General features: G+C 42.2%; 1 protein-coding gene and 1 non-coding gene across 4 annotated transcripts in view; one reads left to right on the top strand and one right to left on the bottom strand.

Moving 5' to 3' along the window:
- The window catches only part of SEC24A (SEC24 homolog A, COPII coat complex component), a 79,130-nt gene that overhangs the window by 24,742 nt on the left and 35,878 nt on the right, over nucleotides 1–18,510 (bottom strand). For 2 of the 3 annotated variants that reach the window (XM_004042522.5, XM_055386645.2), the window contains 6 exons: nucleotides 16,541–16,653; nucleotides 15,143–15,261; nucleotides 11,133–11,188; nucleotides 9,854–10,060; nucleotides 6,219–6,339; nucleotides 5,407–5,565 (listed from right to left, as the gene is read on the bottom strand). In XM_004042522.5, coding sequence (XP_004042570.1) covers nucleotides 5,407–5,565; nucleotides 6,219–6,339; nucleotides 9,854–10,060; nucleotides 11,133–11,188; nucleotides 15,143–15,261; nucleotides 16,541–16,653 — 775 coding nt within the window. Of the gene's footprint in view, nucleotides 1–5,406; nucleotides 5,566–6,218; nucleotides 6,340–9,853; nucleotides 10,061–10,090; nucleotides 10,760–11,132; nucleotides 11,189–15,142; nucleotides 15,262–16,540; nucleotides 16,654–18,510 lie in introns of those variants that run through there. The other variant, XM_004042523.5, reaches the window with a different exon arrangement.
- Nucleotides 2,187–2,293, top strand: LOC115934738 (U6 spliceosomal RNA). The gene has a single exon (XR_004070500.1). It is a non-coding gene; the product is annotated as a U6 spliceosomal RNA (small nuclear RNA).

Below are 18,510 nucleotides of genomic sequence, written 5' to 3'. Positions count from 1 at the left end.
TCTACCAAAAACACAAAACTTAGCCAAACATGGTGGCAGGCGCCTGCAATCCCAGCTACTCAGGAGGTTGAGGCAGGAGAATTGCTTGAACCCAGGAGGCAGAGGTTGCAGTGAGCTAAGATTGCGCCACTGCACTCCAGCCTGGGCGACAGAGCAAGACTCTGTCTCAAAAAGAAACATGAAAAACATTTTTGGACAATAATTTGGCAGTATCTATCAAAATTCTAGATACTTATTTTGACTTTAGCAATCCCATATCAAAGAATGTGTCCTACAGATATACTCATTTAAGTGCCAAATTCACACATGCAGAAAAATTTCAAGTAGACTGGTGTGTCACAGCAAAAAAATTTAGAAATACCTTCAATGGGTATCAGTAGAAAAACTACGCCAGGCACAATGGCTCATGCCTGTAATCCGAACACTTTCGGAGGCTGGGGCAGGCAGATCACTTGAGGTCAGGAGTTCGAGACCAGCCTTGGCAACATGGTGAAATCCTGTCTCTACTAAAAATACAAAAATTAGCCGGGCATGGTGGCACACGCCTGTAGTCCCAGCTACTCGGGAGGTTGAGGGAGGAGAATCGCTTGAACCCGAGAGGCAGAGGTTGCAGTGAGCCAAGATCGCGCTACTGCACTCCAGCCTAGGTGACAGAGTGAGACTCTGTCTCAAACAACAACAACAACAACAACAACAAACAAACAAAAAACTAAACTGTGATTCGTCCAATCTGCTGAATACTAGGTAGAATAGGCAGAAGTTTAAATTAATGTGATGGATTTATATGATCTAAAATTAATGAATCTTCAAGGTTTATTGAATAAAAATACATACAATATGTCACTTATGTAAATCGACCATAAGATACATTTTCCATGGAGATGTACCTAAGTATGCAAATGTATAGGAAATTCGGTATATACCAAGTGATATATACCATTTTTAATAAGAAATTCTGATATATACCATTTTTAACTACATAAAAATGAAGTGAAAGTGTATGTGTCGCATACACATGCAAGCTGATACAGGAAGACTTCAGCTTTATCAATAATGTTTTTATTTTTTACAAGAAAAACAGATGCACATGTTGCTTGTGAAATAAAAACCAACTTAAAAACAGTAATCAGGATGAAAAAGAATGCTGGGCATGGTGGCACGTGCCTGTAATCCCAGGTATTCAGGAGGCTGAAGCAGGAAGATTGCTTAAGCCCAAGAGTTGAAAGCAAGCCTGGGCAACATAGTGAGACCCTGTCTCTTAAAAGGAAATATACAACATTAATAAAGAAAGAAAGAAAAAGGAGAATGTGGGTCTGTACATATAAAAATAGAAAGGTTTTCAAGATATTGTGATAAAAATAAAAAAGCCAGGTATAATTCCTCACTGCTTTTATTTGAAGTTAAGGCCAAATATATGTTTATAAATGCCATGGGAAAGTTTCTGAAGGGTATATGATTAACTGTAGAGTGGAACAGAGGTTATGCTTGAGTTCTCATTTTATATCTTTTTGTACATTATCTTTTCTGTGTTAACTTTTCTAGAGTATGTATTTGATCTGTAGTGAATTTATCATAATAAAATAAAAAGAGAAACCTAAGCAAGCTAACCACAAAGCTTTATTAAATTAAGCACTCTAGAAAGAGGGCGGCGGGCCGCAGTGGCTCACACCTGTAATCCCAGCACTTTGGGAGGCCAAGGCAGGCAGATCACGAGGTCAGGAGTTCGAGACCAGCCTGACCGACATGGTGAAACTCCGTCTCTACTAAAAATACAAAAATTAGCTGGGCATGGTAGCACGTGCCTGTAATCCCAGCTACTCGGAAGGCTGAGGCAGGAGAATCACTTGACCCCGGGAGGCGAAGGTTGCAGTGAGCCGAGACTGCGCCATTGCACTCCAGCCTGGACAACAGACCGAGACTCCGTCTCAAAAAAAAAAAAAGAAAAAAAAAAGAGGGCAAAGGAGTTGCCTGGCATATCCCAAAGCTGTTTATGCAAAATAAGGTACATATAAAAATAGCCTCTGTCTTGACAAGTAAAAAAGGTCTTAAAAGCACATTAGGATGTACACTTCCCTTAATTTATAACAGGTATCTGCAGAAATAAACATTTTTGAGGTCTGTCAGTCTCCAATGAATGGGATCCAACAAATATACCCTTTAAAACATAAACACTAACAAACTATTAGGTGCTCACTTCGACAGCATGTATACTAAAATTAGAACCATACAGAGAAGATTAGCGTGGCCCCAGTGCAAGGATGACACGTAAATTCATGAAGTGTTCCATATTTTAATTAAAAATTATAAAATAAAAACTAGGCCAGGCATGGTAGCTCATGCCTGTAATCCCAGCACTTTGGGAGGCCGAGGCGGGTGGATCACTTGACATCAGGAGTTCGAGACCAGCCTGGCCAACATGGCGAAACACCACCTCTACTAAAAATACAGTCCGGGTGCGGTGGCTCACGCCTGTAATCCCAGCACTTTGGGAGGCCGAGGCGGATGGATCACGAGGTCAGGAGATCAAGACCATCCTGGCTAACATGGTGAAACCCTGTCTCTACCAAAAATACAAAAAATTAGCTGGGCGTGGTAGCAGGCGCCTGTAGTCCCAGCTACTTGGGAGGGTGAGGCAGGAGAATGGCGTGAACCCAGGAGGCGGAGCTTGCAGTGAGCGGAGATCACGCCACTGAACTCCAGCCTGGGCAAAAGAGCAAGATGTGGTCTCAGAAAAAAAAAAAATAAGTAAAAAAAATAAATAAATAAAAACTATTAGAATTAATAAATTCTAATTATAGTGAAGGATAGATAAGAGAGACCTTCATCTTGCTCATGGTTTGACCAATAGATTTCAATGTGTAATGGAACAGGTTAGTGGATCTTTATCTTTTTTTTGTTATAGATTTCATATAAGTAATTTTTCCATTGAAAAGAATATTATTATACTGGGCGTGGTGATTCACACCTGTAATCCCAGCACTTTGGGAGGCTGAGGTGTAGGTATTGCTTAAGTCCAGGAGTTTGAAACCAGCCTGGGTAACAGAGTAAGACCCTGTCTCTACAAAAAAATTAAAAATTAGCTAGGCATGGTGGCATGCGCTTGTGGTCCCAGTTACTTGGGAGGCTGAGCTAAGAGGATTGCTTGAGCCCAGGAGTTGAGGCTGCAGTGAGCTATGATCATGCCACTGCACTCCAGCCAGGGGAACAGAGCAACACTCTGTCTCCAAAAAAAGAAAAAAGAGAAAGAAGAAAGAAAGAAAATTACCGCTCTACACCCCATTACAGAGCAATATTTATTTAAATAAAAACTCAATCTGTGCTCCATACCCCCTTACAGAGCAATAATATTCATTTAAATAAAAACTCAATTTGTGCAGCAGCAATGGAAAAAAAGAAAGCCCACCTTAAAAAAAAAAACCCACCAGCTTGATAATGTGGAGAAATGAAAAACTAAAAATAAGAGTACAGGCCGGGTGTGGTGGCTCATTCCTGTAATCCCAGCATTTAGGGAGGCCAAGGCGGGCGGATCACCTGAGGTCAGGAGTTTGAGACCAGCCTGGCCAACATGGCAAAACCCCGTTTCTACTAAAAATACAAAAATTAGTCAGGCATAGTGTCAGGCACCTGTAATCCCAGTTACTCAGGAGGCCGAGGCAGGCAGAATTGCGTGAACCTGGGAGATGGAGGTTGCAATGAGCCTAGATCACACCATTATACTCCAGCCTGGGCGAGAGAGTGAAACTCTGGCTCAAAAAAAAAAAAAAAAGAAAGAGAGTACAAACTAAGAGATCCCCCACTTTTGGAAATAAATAGTTGCACAGTGAAAACATACTTGATGCCACTGTACAATTAAAAAATGGATAAAATGGGCCAGGTGCGGTAGCTCATGCCTGTAATCCCAGCACTTTGGGAGGCCAAGGCGGACGGATTACCAGATCAGGAGATCGAGACCATCCTGGCTAACACGGTGAAACCCCGTCTCTACTAAAAAATACAAAAAATTAGCTGGGCATGGTGGCAGGCGCCTGTAGTCCCAGCTACTTGGGAGGCTGAGGCAAGAGAATGGCATGAACCCAGGAGGCGGAGCTTGCAGTGAGCTGAGATCGTGCCACTGCACTCCAGCCTGGACGACAGAGTGAGACAGTCCGTCTCAAAAAAAAAAAAAAAAAAAGGATAAAATGGTAAAGCTTATGTTATATATATTTTACAAGTAAAAAAAAAAAGTTTAAAAGCAAGATCTGTGGCTGGGTGTGGTGGCTCATGCCTGTAATCCTAACACTTTGGGAGGCTAAGGCAGGAAGATCACGTGAGCCCACGAGCTTGCAAACAGCCTGGGCAACATAGGGAGACCCAGTCTCTACAAAATAAAAAATAAAAAATTAGCCAGGTGTGGTGGCTCACACCTGCAGTCTCAGCTACTAGGAAAGCTGAGGTGGGAGGATCACTTGAGTCAGGGAGGTGGAGACTCCAGTGAGCTGTGATTGCACCACTGCACTCCAGCCTGGGCGACAGAATGAGACTCTCAAAAAAGGGTCTAGGCTGTGTGCGGTCACTCACACCTGTAATCCCAGTGCTTTGGGAGGCTGAGGTGGGCAGATCATCTGAGGTCAGGAGTTTGAGACCAGCCTGGCCAACATGGTGTAACCCTGTCTCTACTAAAAATACAAAAATTAGCCGGGCATGGTGGCACGCACCTATAATCCCAGCTACTTGGGAGGCTGAAGCAGGGAGAATCACTTGAACTCGGGAGGTGGAAGTTGCAGTTAGCCGAGATTGTGCCACTGCACACCAGCCTGGGCAACAGAGCAATATACCATCTCAAAAAAAAAAAAAAGACTCTATATTCTTCTTTTTTTTTTTTTTGGAGACAGTGTTGCCCAGGCTGGAGTGCAGTGGTGTGATCTCTGCTCACTGCAACCTGACTCCCAGGCCAGGCCCCAACAATCCTCCCACCTCAGCCTCCTAAGAAGCTGGGACTACAGACGTGCACCACCACGCTCAGCTAAGTTTTTGTATTTTTCGTAGAGACATCATTTTGCAATGTTGTCCAGGCTGGTCTCTAATTCCTGGGCTCAAGCGATCCACCAGCCTTGGCCTCCCAAAGTGCTGGAATTACAGGCATGAGCCACTGTACCTAGCTGGAGATGAGGTCTTTTTTAAAAAACTGAGATAATTCACACACCATAAAATTCTCTATTTAAAAATATACAAGTCAGTGCTTTTGAGTATATTCTCAATAGGCCCCCCTTTTTTTGGTTACAGTGTTTCTTCTCTCCTCTTAATTGCATATTCCAGAGTAGGCAAAGTATCTCAGAAGGGCAATCTTATAAGACCAGATAAAAACATGTATATTTACTGAAACGAAAAATATTATTTAGTCCTACGCAAAAAAAAAAATATTCCTACCTTTGGTGCACCGAATCCTCATGACTGCCTCAAAGCCAATCTTCCGAGTAAGGTATCTCTGTAGTTCCTTCTGTAATTTCTGTACTTGGACTGGGTTGTGCTGATGATGGTAAGAGGGATAGTAATAGACACTACCTGCTGAATACCGAGAAATACAACCTGGAAGAGAACACACACTGTTTTAAACTGTGCCGTTAACTATCTCTACTACACCAAAGTAACTAAAGACATTGGAATCAATCTTTCTTTAACTTTCCAAGGTAAACTACTGTCAGAAAGGAGATTTCATTCCCTTTTTTTGAGACAGAGTCCCATTCTGTCACCCAGGCTGGAGTGCAGTAGTGATACCATGGGGCTCACTGCAGCCTTGACCTCTCCACCTCAAGCACTCTTCCGGAACCTCAGCCTTCCAAGCAGCTGGGACCGCAGGTGTGCGCCACCATGCCTGGCTAGTTTTTTATTTAAAAAAATATACATATTATTTGCAAATACAGGGTCTTCCTATGTTGCCCAGGTTGGTCTCAAACTCCTGGGCTCAAGCAATCCTCCTGCATAGGCCTCACAAATTGTTAGGATTACAGGCATGAGCCAACATACCCGGCCTGCATTCCTTTAAATAGTAGAACAGAAATTTCTCTATTACTAAATGTTTAGAGTAGAAGACTATAAGGTTTTTAATAGACTAAACTGACTGATTAACTTTCCCAAGGGCATACATATTCTTTAACTTTGTTCTATATTTAGAACACTATCATGTAAGGACCATTTTGATATTCATTTAACGGAAAAAAAAATCATTACGAAGAACTTACCCAGAGAAGCCAAATCAGAATACTGTCCACTGAGAAGGAATAAGTCAACAGCAACTTGCTGACCAGAGCAGTCCAAGGCTAATTTCTTATAGAAGTCAGTGGATGGTGTCATGTGTATATCCTATTTATAATAAATTATAAAGAGACATTTTAAAAAATCATTACATTGTCATAAAATCTAAATACACATCTACATACATCATGATGTTAACAACAATTGCAATTATTTCTGGGCATTCTACAAAGTCCTTTTCCTTTGTGGTACTACTTGATTTTTCATTAAGAAGCAAGTACTGCTTAGGAATTTTCTGTAAGTTCCAGCCAGGTGTGGTGGCTCACACCTGTAATCCTAGCACTTTGGGAAGCCAAGGCGGGTGGATTGCTTGAGCCCAGGAGTTTGAGACCATCCTGGGCAACATAACTTTATTTATTTAAAAAAAAAAAAAAAAAATGGCCGGGCGCGGTGGCTCACGCCTGTAATCCCAGCACTTTGGGAGGCCGAGGTGGGTGGATCACGAGGGCCGGAGATTGAGACCATCCTGGCTAACATGGTGAAACCCTGTCTCTACTAAAAATACAAAAAATTAGCCAGGCATGGTTGCAGGTGCCTGTAGTCCCAGCTACTTGGGAGGCTGGGGCAGGAGAATGGCATGAACCCAGGAGGCGGAGCTTGCAGTGAGCTGAGATCGCACCACTGCACTCCAGCCTGGGCGACAGAGCCAGACTCGGTCTGAAAAAAAAAATTTATGTTTTTAAAAATTTTTCTGTAGGCCGGGCGCGGTGGCTCATGCCTGTAATCCCAGCACTTTGGGAGGCCGAGGCGGGCGGATCACGAGGTCAGGAGATCGAGACCATCCTGGCTAACATGGTGAAACCCCGTCTCTACTAAAAATACAAAAAATTAGCCGGGCGTGGTAGTGGGCGCCTGTAGTCCCAGCTACTCGGGAGGCTGAGGCAGGAGAATGGCGTGAACCCGGGAGGTGGAGCTTGCAGTGAGCCGAGATCGCGCCACTGCACTCCAGCCTGGGCGACAAAGCAAGACTCCGTCTCAAAAAAAAAAAAAAAAAAAAAAAAAAAAAAAATTTTCTGTACGTTTTTTTCCCTTTATTTTTAAAAAGAAATACATCTACTATAATAATTTCATAGTTGGTAAAGATTTTTTTATTGTAACTAAAATATATTAAATGTTTAGTATGCTGGAAACTATTCTAAACAATTCATATGTAATACTTACTTAGTCCTTTCAACTACCCTAAGAGGTAAGTGCTATCATTTTCTTTTTTTCTTTTTCTTTTTTTTTGAGATGGGAGTTCTGCTGTAGTTGCCCAGGCTGGTGTGCAATGGCACGATCTCAGCTCACCGCAACCTCTGCCTCCCGGGTTCTAGCGATTCTCCTGCCTCAGCCTCCCAAGTAGCTGGGATTACAGGCATGCGCCACCAGGCCCAGCTAATGTTTTTTGTATTTTTAGTAGAGACGGGATTTCATCATGTTGTTCAGGCTGGTCTCGAATTCCCGAAGTTAGATGATCCGCCTGCCTCGGCCTCCCAAAGTGCTGGGATTACAGGTGTGAGCCACCACACCTGGCCACTATCATTATTTTCTTTCTTTCTTTTTTTTTTTTTTGAGACAGAGTCTCACTCTGTCACCCAGGCTGGAGTGCAGTGGCGTGATCTCAGCTCACTGCCTCCCGGGTTCAAGCAATTCTCACGCCTCAGCCTCCCAAGTAGCTGGGACTACAGGTGCACACCGCCACCCCCAGCTAATTTTTGTTTTTTGTTGTTGTTGTTGTTTTGAGACGGAGTCTCACTCTGTCGCTCAGGCTGGAGTGCAGTGGCACAATCTCAGCTCACTGCAACCTCCCAGGTTCAAGCAATTCTGCCTCAGCCTCCTGAGTAGCTGGGATTACAGGTGTGTGCCACCACGCCTAGTTAATTTTTGTATTTTTAGTAGAGACAGGGTTTCACCATGTTGGTCAGGCTAGTCTCGAACACCTGAACTCGTGATCCACCCACCTTGGCCTCCCAAAGTGCTGGAATTACAGGCGTGAGCCACCATGACCGGCCAATTTTTGTATTTTTAATAGAGATGGGGTTTCGTCGTGTTGGCCAGGCTGGTCTCGAACTCCTGACCTCAGGTTATCCGCCTGCCTCAGCCTCCCAAAGCACTGGTCTTACAGGCATGAACCACCACACCCAGCCATCTTTTTTATTGTTGTTGTTGTTGTTGTTTCCCAAGTTGGAGTGTAGTGGCACGATCTCACTGCAGCCTCCTGGGCTCAAGTGATCCTCTCACCTCAGCCTCCAGAGTAGCTAGGACTATAGGCTCTCAGCATCACACCTGGCTAATTTTTTTGTATTTTTGTAGGGACAGGGTCTCACTATGTTGCCCAGATTGGTCTCAAACTCCTGAGCTCAACCGATCCTTCCATCTCAGCCTCCCAAAGGGCTGGGATTATAGGCACAAGCCACCACACTTGACCCTTTATTTTCACCTTATATATAAAGAAACAAAGGGGCAAAGAAATTAATTTTTCAAGTTCCCAAGTGTAATAAACAGTGAGACTAGGCAGTCTGACTCCAGGAATGATACCATACCCAGTATAGTACACAGGTCTCTCTTTCATAATCTTTTGGGAAATACGGGTCTCAAAAACCTTAAAGTTTATGCACACAAGGTGCACATAAGCACCTTGGCCATCAATGTACCAAATACAACTATTCTTTTTCTTTTGTTTTTTTTTTTTTTTGAGACGGAGTTTTGCTCTTGTAGCACAGGCTGGAGTGCAATGGTGCGATCTTGGCTCACTGCAACCTCCGCCTCCCAGGTTCAAGCAATTCTCCTGCCTCAGCCTCCTGAGTAGCTGGGATTACAAGCATGTGCCACCACACCCAGCTAATTTTTTTTTTTTTTTTTAAGACGGAGTCTCGCTCTGTCACCCAGGCTGGAGTGCTGGAGTGCAGTGCCGCAATCTCAGCTCACTGCAAGCTCCGCCTCCCGGGTTCACGCCATTCTCCTGCCTCAGCCTCTCCAAGTAGCTGGGATTACAGCGCCCGCCACCACGCCCGGCTAATTTTTTATATTTTTAGTAGAGATGGGGTTTCACCGTGGTCTCGATCTCCTGACCTCGTGATCCACCCGCCTCAGCCTCCCAAAGTGCTGGGATTACAAGTGTGAGCCACCGTGCCCAGCCAATTTTGTATTTTTAGTAGAGATGGGGTTTCTCCATGTTGGTCAGGCTGGTCTCAAACTCCCAACCTCAGATGAACTGCCCAACTCGGCCTCCCAAGATGTTGGGATTACAGGCGCGAGCTACCACGCCCAGCCAAATAAGACTATTCTTAACTGGTCAATCAGGTTCTCTTTGTCCCTATCAAGCATATTCTGTTAGTCTCCCAGACTCTCTCTCTGAAGGCAGGCTGAATTGCTAGTGGCCTGCTAAAGATACTAAAAATTAAGGAAGGGTGAATCAGGTAGAGAAAAATGTAACAAAATAAAAATGTCTACATAAAAGTTAACTTCCTTATAGTCCCTCCTCCCAACAAGTGACAAATAAATTTAAAGAAAAAACAAGTTCTATGGTCACAGGGATGGAACACCAGCATAAACCTTATCAGACATTTCATGACTCTCTAACCTTAGCAGATGACCTGTGGTTTGGTTCCTCTCGTGGTTTCAGGGCTCCCACTCCAAGAGTTGGGAGTTGTGTTTGAAAGACAGACATTCGACCACCAGTTGGAGACATCAGCTTAAAGGCAGCCTGCAGTGCAGGACCCAAGGCACTCTGGGTCTCCAGAGTCTTGGTAAACATTTGTGGCAAAGTTTTCAGTAAATCTTGCACAAGCTTGTAAAACAAAGAAAGAAAACTCAAGAGTGTCATAAATAAAAATTTATTTCACATTAAGTCAGTATCTCATACAATAGACAAGACATTGAGTCATGATGATGGTCAGAGAATCTACAGACACTAAACAATGAAGTTGGTCAAATGACAAGAAAGCCATTTTAAGTCAACATTATAAATTGGCAAGCAAGACAAATCAAAGTTGGGGCCTTACAGTTCTTGCACATGCAGTAGTCCAGCAAGACTATAAGTCCAAAATGTATCCAAAAGAACCATCACAGTTTAGAGATTTGATGTATTTTAATGCCATGAAATATGGCCTTCTCCATCACCTCTACATACTTTATTCTTGTAAGTTCCAAAGTGAGTTTAGCTCTTCCCTGTTGCAAATCTAAGATATCCAGTAACTTTGCCAACTAGTAATATCACTACAAAAGAAAAACAACTACCTTTACAGGTTAGGTTGTATAAATAGAGTTAATGGGGAAAAAAATACTTCGCACTATGGCACAGTCACCATTGCCAACAGCAGAGACCATAGACTTGCTAGTTAAAATGTTACCCCTACGGCATATATGCATGTACAGGGTAGACAACATCCCCCCTTCAGACACATTCTGTTCACCTCTCACTGTATTATCTCATGGCAATTTCCAGGCAGGTAATAAGAGTTTCTTCTGAACTGACCCCAATGACACTCTGTGAATCAGAAAAGCAAAGGGCACTGAAAGCAGCCTACCTAATGTGCTTCTGTGTAGTGACCAGAAGCTTTATCTCAGCAACCCTCCCAACTTCCCAAATGGCTGGCAAGACAGATTTCCTTCAAGTGTTCCTCCTTTATGGAATATGCTTATTTTCTACCCTACTACAAATAACTTGCTTCATTAGACTTAAAAATGATCAGCTCAAGGTTGAACTCAAGAGCTGTTCATCTAATTATAAGAGCAAATATAAAATGCTACACATCTTAGAAATGTCACAGAAATAATCAAAATTTTACTTAAAGTTCATTTCAAAAACATATTCCTTCAATATTTCAATTAAACATGTCAGGTAGGAAAATGTGCCTTACCTCTTTACTTTCATTTAAGTTTACTAATAAGTTCTCTGGCATAGGTATAAAAACATCTGAAAGAAGAAATACATATTTATTTTAAACAAAATGTAATAATTAAAAGTGTGCCAAATATATAACACTAATGCAATTAACCACCCCCTTCCTTAAAAATAAGCCACCTCCTCCACTATTATAGCACTGTTTACATGTGTCCAAAGAGCCACCAAAAAACCACAATGATACAGGTATCTACTGCAAATTTTCTGCTTCTTGTCCGCTACCTTGTAAAAGGTACAGCCTCCCAATTAGAAAATATTTATCTGGGCCGTGTGCAGTAGTACACGCCTGTAATCCCAGCACTTTGAGAGGCCGAGGTAAGTGAATGACTTGAACTCAGGAGTTTGAGACCAGCCTGGGCAACACAGTAAAACCCTGTCTTTACAAAAAGTACAAAAATGAGCCAGGCATGGTGGTACATGCCTATAGTCCCAGCTATGTGGGAGGATTCCTTGAGCCCGGGAGGCTGAGGCTGCAGTGAGCCAAGATTGCACCACTGCACTCCCAGGCTAGTGGGGAGGTTGAGACCCTGTCTCCAAAAAAAAAAAAAAGGAAAGAAAAAAAATAAAACATTGATCTGTACTCACTGAATTTGTGTAAGTGCTATGCTTCTTAGGCTAAAGATAATAATTTACAATTCTGCTTTGACCTTTTTTTTTTTTAAAATGGCTGGCCCTGGAAGCCAGCCAAAGATATACTCTTGGCATTAAGAAATTTTTTTGACTAACATGACACACAAGAATGCTGTCTTCATAAGGAAGCAATACAGCTCACCAATAGCTCTGTCATTCACAAAGCAGATGCTTTCTCATAAAGAAGGTCGGCCGGGCACAGTGGCTCATGCCTGTAATCCCAGTACTTTGGGAGGCCGACGCGGGCGGATCACAAGGTCAGGAGCAATGTGGTGAAACCCTGTCTCTAGTAAAAATACAAAAAGTTAGCCAGGCGTGGTGGTGGGCACCTGTAGTCCCAGCTACTCGGGAGGCTAAGGCAGGAGAATCACTTGAACCCGGGAGGCGGAGGTTGCAGTGAGCCGAGATAGTGCCACTGCACTCCAGCCTGGGTGACAGAGCAAGACTCCTTCTCAAAAAAAAAAAAAAAAGAATGGGACTATGGAGGCCGGGCATGGTGGTTCATGCCTGCTGTAATCCCAGCACTTTGGGAGGCCGAGGTGGGCAGTTCACTTGAGGCCAGGAGTTTGAGACCAGACTGGCCAACATAGTGAAATCCCATTATTTACTAAAAACCACAAAAATTAGCTAGGCATAATGGCACACGCCTGTAATCCCAGCTACTCGGAAGGCTGAGGCATGAGAATCGCTTGAACCTGGGAGGCAGAGACTGCAGTGAGCCAGTGAGCCAGTGAGCTGAGATCGCGCCACTGCACTGCAGCCTGGGCAACAAAGCAAGACTCTGCCTCCAAAAACACAAAACAAAACAAACAAACAAAATTAATGGGACTGCAAAATCAAGTGAATCAGAAGGTATGCTACCTGACCACTTCAGATGAGCCTCTCAGGATTCACATTTATTCTTGCTTAGGAATTCTTCCTTAGAAAGGGAGCAAACTGGGAAGAGAGTGGTGGAGGATTACAAGGATAATCACTTTCTAGATTTCTATATTTTGTTTCTGATTACAAAAAAATAAGGTCTGGCCAGGTGTGGTGGCCCATGCCTATACTCCCAACACTTTGGGAGGATGAGGCGAAAGGACTGCCTAAGGCCAGGAGTTTGAGACCAGCCTGTGCAACTTAGCAAGACCTTGCCTCTATAAGAAATTTTAAAAATTAGCTGGGCGTGGTAGCGTGTGCCTGTATTTCTAGCTACTTGAAAAGCCGAGGTGGAAGGATGGCTTGAGCCCAGGGCTTCAAGGCTGCAGCAAGCTATGATTGCACCACTGCACTGCAACATGGGCAACAGAGTCTCTGTCTTTAAAAAAATAGTAATAGCCAGGCACAGTGACTCACACCTGTAATCCCAGCACTTTGGGAGGCAGAGGTGGGCAGATCACCTGAGGTCAGGAGTTCAAGACCAGCCTGGCTAACACGGTAAGACCTCGTTTCTACTAAAAATACAAAAAATTAGCTGGGTGTGGTGGCACGCACCTATAATCCCAGCTACTCAGGAGGCTGAGGTAGGAGAATCGCTTGAACCCGGGAGGTGGAGGTTGCAGCGAGCCGAGATGGCGCCATTGCACTCCAGCTTGGGCAACAAAAGTGAAACTCCATCTCAAAAAAAAAATGTAATAATTATGATAACTCCCTATTAATCGCCCTTCCCCCCCAGCCCCTGGTAACCTCTATTCCATTTTCTGTCTCTATGAATTTGCCTATTCTAGGTACTATATATAAGTGGAACCATACAATATTTGTCGGTTTGTGTCTTGCTTATTTCACTTAGCATGTTTTCCAGGTTCATCCTCATTGTAGCATGTGTGAGAATTTCATTGTTTTTTTAAGGCTGAATAATAAATATTCCATTATACGTTTTTTTTTTTTTTTTTTGAGATGGAGTCTCACTCTGTCGTCCAGGCTGGAGTGCGGTGGCACGATCTCGGCTTGCTGCAAGCTCCGCCTCGTCCCGAGTTCACGCCATTCTCCTGCCTCAGCCTCCCGAGTAGCTGGGACTACAGGTACGCACCACCACGCCCAACTAATTTTTGTATTTTTAGTAGAGACGGGGTTTCACCATGTTGGCCAGGATGGTCTCGATCTCTTGACCTCGTGATCCACCTGCCTCGGCCTCCTGAAGTGCTGGGATTACAGGCGTGAGCCACCGCACTCGGCCCCATTATACGTTTATACCACATTTTGTTTATCTATTCATCTGTTGATGGCTACTTGGGGTGTTTCCACCTTTTGGCTATTGTGAATGATTGCTATTGCTATAAACAATGATGTACAAGCATCCGCTTGAGTCTCTGCTTTCGATTTTTTGGAGTATATATTGAACGGTGGAATTGCTACATAATGTGATAATTCACCATTAACTTTGAGGAATTGCCAAGGTATTTTCCACAGCAGCTATGCCATTTTACATTCTGACCAGCAGTGCACCAGGGTTCTAATGTTTCCACATCTAGTGGCATAAATATTTGCCCCTGTTTTATACTTACAGCTCTTAAGTTTAGGTCTTTAGTCCATTTCAAGTTAATTTTCTTTACATGGTATAAAGTAAAGGTCCAACCTCATTCTCTTACATAGGCAGTATTGCCACAACTATTTGTTGAAAAAACTGTCTCTTCTCCCACTGATTGTTCTAGGCACCTTTGTCAAAAATCACTTAACTGGCTGTGGGTGGTGGCTCATGCCTGTAATCCCAGTACTTTGTGGGGCCAAGAGAGGCAGATCACTTGAGGTCAGGAGTTTGAGACCAGCCTGGCCAACATGGTGAAACCTCATCTCTACTAAAAATACAAAAATTAGCTGGGCATGGTGTTGCATGCCTGTTGTCTCAGCTACTCGGGAGGCTGAGGCAGGAGAATTGCTTGAACCCGGGAGGCGTAGGCTGCAGTAAGCCAAGATCGTGCCACTGCACTACAGCCTGGGCGACAGAGTAAGACTCCATCTCAAAAAATAAATAAATAAATAAATAAATAAAATCAATTGACTATATATGCTAGGCTTTATTCTGAGCTCTCAATTCTATTTCCTTGCTCTATATGTCTATCCTCAAATACTTTTTGAATGAATAAATGGGAAGAAGGGGGGAAAAAAGCCTAAATTTGATCTGAGTTCTAACATTAACTTGTTTTTGTTAACTTGTTCAGCGGGTTGTCTCCATAACCCCCATTTCCTCCTCCATAAAATGAGAGATTGAACTGAAAGACTCTTACAACTCCAACAATCATGATTTTATACTCAAGATTTTCCTTGACATACTACAAACAACACACATCCAATTTGTCAAGTAATCAAGAAATATTTCTAAAACTGAAAAATTATGAAAGTAGTTCAATAAATCTATACCTTCAATATCTGAAACTATTAGCATCTGAGGTTGAGAGAGACTTTCCTGAAGACCGTAGAAATGGATTGTACTGTCAAATGTTATGAAGCCAATTTTCGTTCTAGTGTTGCCAGGAAGCCTAAAAACAAATTCAGAAGAGTATTTTATCAAGTTTTTAACCACATACAAATACACATAAAATATGTCCTAAGAGTTACATGAAAATATCTAATTCAATATTATAGAAATTGGCCCAACACAAACAAATGTTTAAACCACCCAACGTTTACCATGAAAACATATCTGACTCAAAGGGAAAACACTACACGTAAGCCAAACAATAAACAAAAAACAGCAATAATACAACAATCCAAAACCAAGTATAGCTATGTAAAGCTACATATAATCACTTAGGAAACAGTATGTTAAAAATACTGAAAAGTATTAATGAAATTTTGCAGATGATTTTAAGTTATAAACCATGCTTCAAAATATTATGATACAGAAACTCTAATATTTAAGAACAAAGAAAAGCAAAAGCATCTATTTTAAAGAACTACAAATATGTGGAACTACAATTATATAAGGGGAAGAACAAACTGTTTTTCACTCTTGTTCATGCATGGGTGAGTCAGTGACAATCTCATCAATTCACAATCCCCATTCACAATCTACAACATTAAAAATACAAATGCTGGCAGGAACAAGAATGAGCTTTTCACCAAAGTGAAGGAGTTACTCCACTCGTGATGAAATTTGGCCTTCTATATGCCTCCACACCACACACAAGCACTATACTTCATTACATAGAAAGGTCACATTAGCTTTGATGGGTTACACTAGGTCTCTAAGCACCACTGGAAATAGTTATTTTAAGAGACTTAAGACACTTGATAACCAAATGCAATATGTGTATACTGTTTAAATTCTTACTCCAATAAACTGACAGTAAAAAGGCATTTTTGAGACAACTAGGAACAAAAAATAAACTAGGTATTAGATCATATGTGGAATTACTGCTAATTTTCCTTAATACTTTAGTATTATAGTTAGGTATAAAAGTTAGTCTTGAAGTACGTATAGGTAAAACAGTATGCTGGCTGAAATTTGCTTTCAAATACTCAAGGTGGGAAAAGGTATGTGCATGAAAGGGGAAGGATGAGATTAAGCAGAAAGAGCAAAATGCTGAAGATGATGAATCTGGGTGACAGGTGACTGGAAGTTCATTACATTATTCTTCCTACCAACTATAGATTTAAAAATAATGTTTCGAAGAGAAACTGAGGCCTAAATTAACAACTGATTTGGGTGGAGTTTTAGAACATAATTATACAGCTTTTATTTTTTAATTTCAAAAACTACTTATTCATTTAGAAAATATTATTAGTTTCATATTTAAGCTGAATTGAGAAACTTACAAATCCAGATTGTCTAACAAACTCTGGCAAACTGAATTCAAGTATCCAGTTTCGACTGCATTGTGAGACACATCAAATACAAAGAGATACACTGGAGGCTGAGGTGGTCGTAACTGAAGAAAAAAAGATCTTGTTAAGTACATTTAATAGGATTAAGTTTAAACTTATTTGCTGGGTACACATACAGCAAAACAATTTAAAAAGCATTATTTACAGATTGAGTAGAGATTATAATAAACAGGCAAAGCTATACTATATTGTTTATAGATGTACACTTAAAAGAAAAATGAGTCTGTGATTGCCGTAATTCAGAAGAGTGTTTTCTCTAGAACAGGAAGGGGAAGAGATGTAATCAGAAGGGCTTGTGGCTGGGTGTGGTGGCTCATGCCTGTAATCCCAGCACTTTGGGAGGCCAAGGCGGGCAGATCACCTGAGGTCAGGAGTTCGAGACCAGCCTGACCAACATGGTGAAACCCCGTCTCTACTAAAAATACAAAAATTAGTCAGATGTGGTGGCGGGCGCTTGTAGTCCCAGCTACTCGGGAGGCTGAGGCAGGAGGATCACTTGAACCTGAGAGATGGAGGTTGCAGTGAGCCGAGATTATGCCACTGCACTCTAGCCTGGGCAACAAAGTGAGACTCCATCTCAAAAAAAAAAAAAAGAAGGGATTCTGGGAGTATTAGCAAGGTTCAGCTGCTTGGCTTGGGTTATACTAACAAAAGTGTTTAGTTTATAATGATTTGGTAATCTGAATATTTTATGTTTTATTGATTTTTCAATATGTTTGTTGGATTTCACAATTTAGGGAAATTATAGCTCTGAAAGTTACAAGTTAGCTTCAGCTGGTTATTTAAACAACAAATTACAGCCAAATCTCATAAAAACATAAGACTGTATTTTTTTTTTCTTTTGAGATGGAGTCTCGCTGTGTCCCCCATGCTGGAGAGCAGTGGTGTGATCTCAGCTCACTGCAACCTCTGCCTCCTGGGTTCAAGAGATTCTCCTGCCTCAGCCTCCTGAGTAGCTGGGATTACAGGCACGCACCACCACGCCCGGCTAATTTTTGTATTTTTTTAGTAGAGACAGGGTTTCACCATTTTGGCCAGGCTGGTCTTGAACTCCTGACCTCATGTGATCCACCCGCCTTTGCTGCCTCCCAAAGTGCTGGGATTACAGGTGTGAGTCATCGCACCTGGCCAAGACTGTATTTTAAACTTCCAAATCCAAAGATTTGTTCTCAATTCAGTAAAAAGCATCAAACAGCCACAGTCAGAACTGGGTATGTAGTATACAATCTTCCCTTGGTATCTGCAAGAGATTAGTTCCATGATCTCCCACCTCGAATACCAAAATCTAAGGATGCTCAATTCCCTTACATACAATGGTGTATTATTTGCATATAACCTATGCACATCCTTCTGTGTACTTTAAATCATCTCTAGATTTTTAAAATAATACCTAATACAACATAAATGCTATGTAAATAGTTGCTATACTGTATATTAAAATTTGTATTATTATTTTTTTTTTTAGAGAGAAGGTGTTGCTCTGTCACTCAGGCTGGAGTGCAGTGATGCAATGCAATCACAGCTCACTGCAGCCTTGAACTCCTGGGCTCAAGCGATCCTTCCACCTCAGCCTCCCAAGTACCTGGGACTATAAGCACACACCACAATTCCTGAAATTTTTTGCAGAGATTTGGGTCTCGCTACGTTGCCCAGGCTGGTCTCGAACTGTTGGCTTCAAGCAATCCTCCTGCATCGGCTTCCCAAAGTGCTGGGATTATAGGTGTGAGCCACCATGTCTGTCCTATAATATTTTTTACTGTGTTTTTCTGAATATTTTCGATCCATGGGTAGTTGAATCCACGGATGCAGAACTCATGGATACAGAGTCAACTGTACTTTTATATATTTTTGCATGTATCACTTGCCAAATCCACACAACCTGCCCCTCAAGAGATAGAAAG

This window comes from Gorilla gorilla, chromosome 4 (genome assembly GCF_029281585.2).
Source record: "Gorilla gorilla gorilla isolate KB3781 chromosome 4, NHGRI_mGorGor1-v2.1_pri, whole genome shotgun sequence".
Lineage (NCBI taxonomy): Eukaryota > Metazoa > Chordata > Mammalia > Primates > Hominidae > Gorilla > Gorilla gorilla.
Note: the sequence above shows the minus strand (reverse complement) of the source record. Positions and strands in the feature narration are given on the sequence as shown.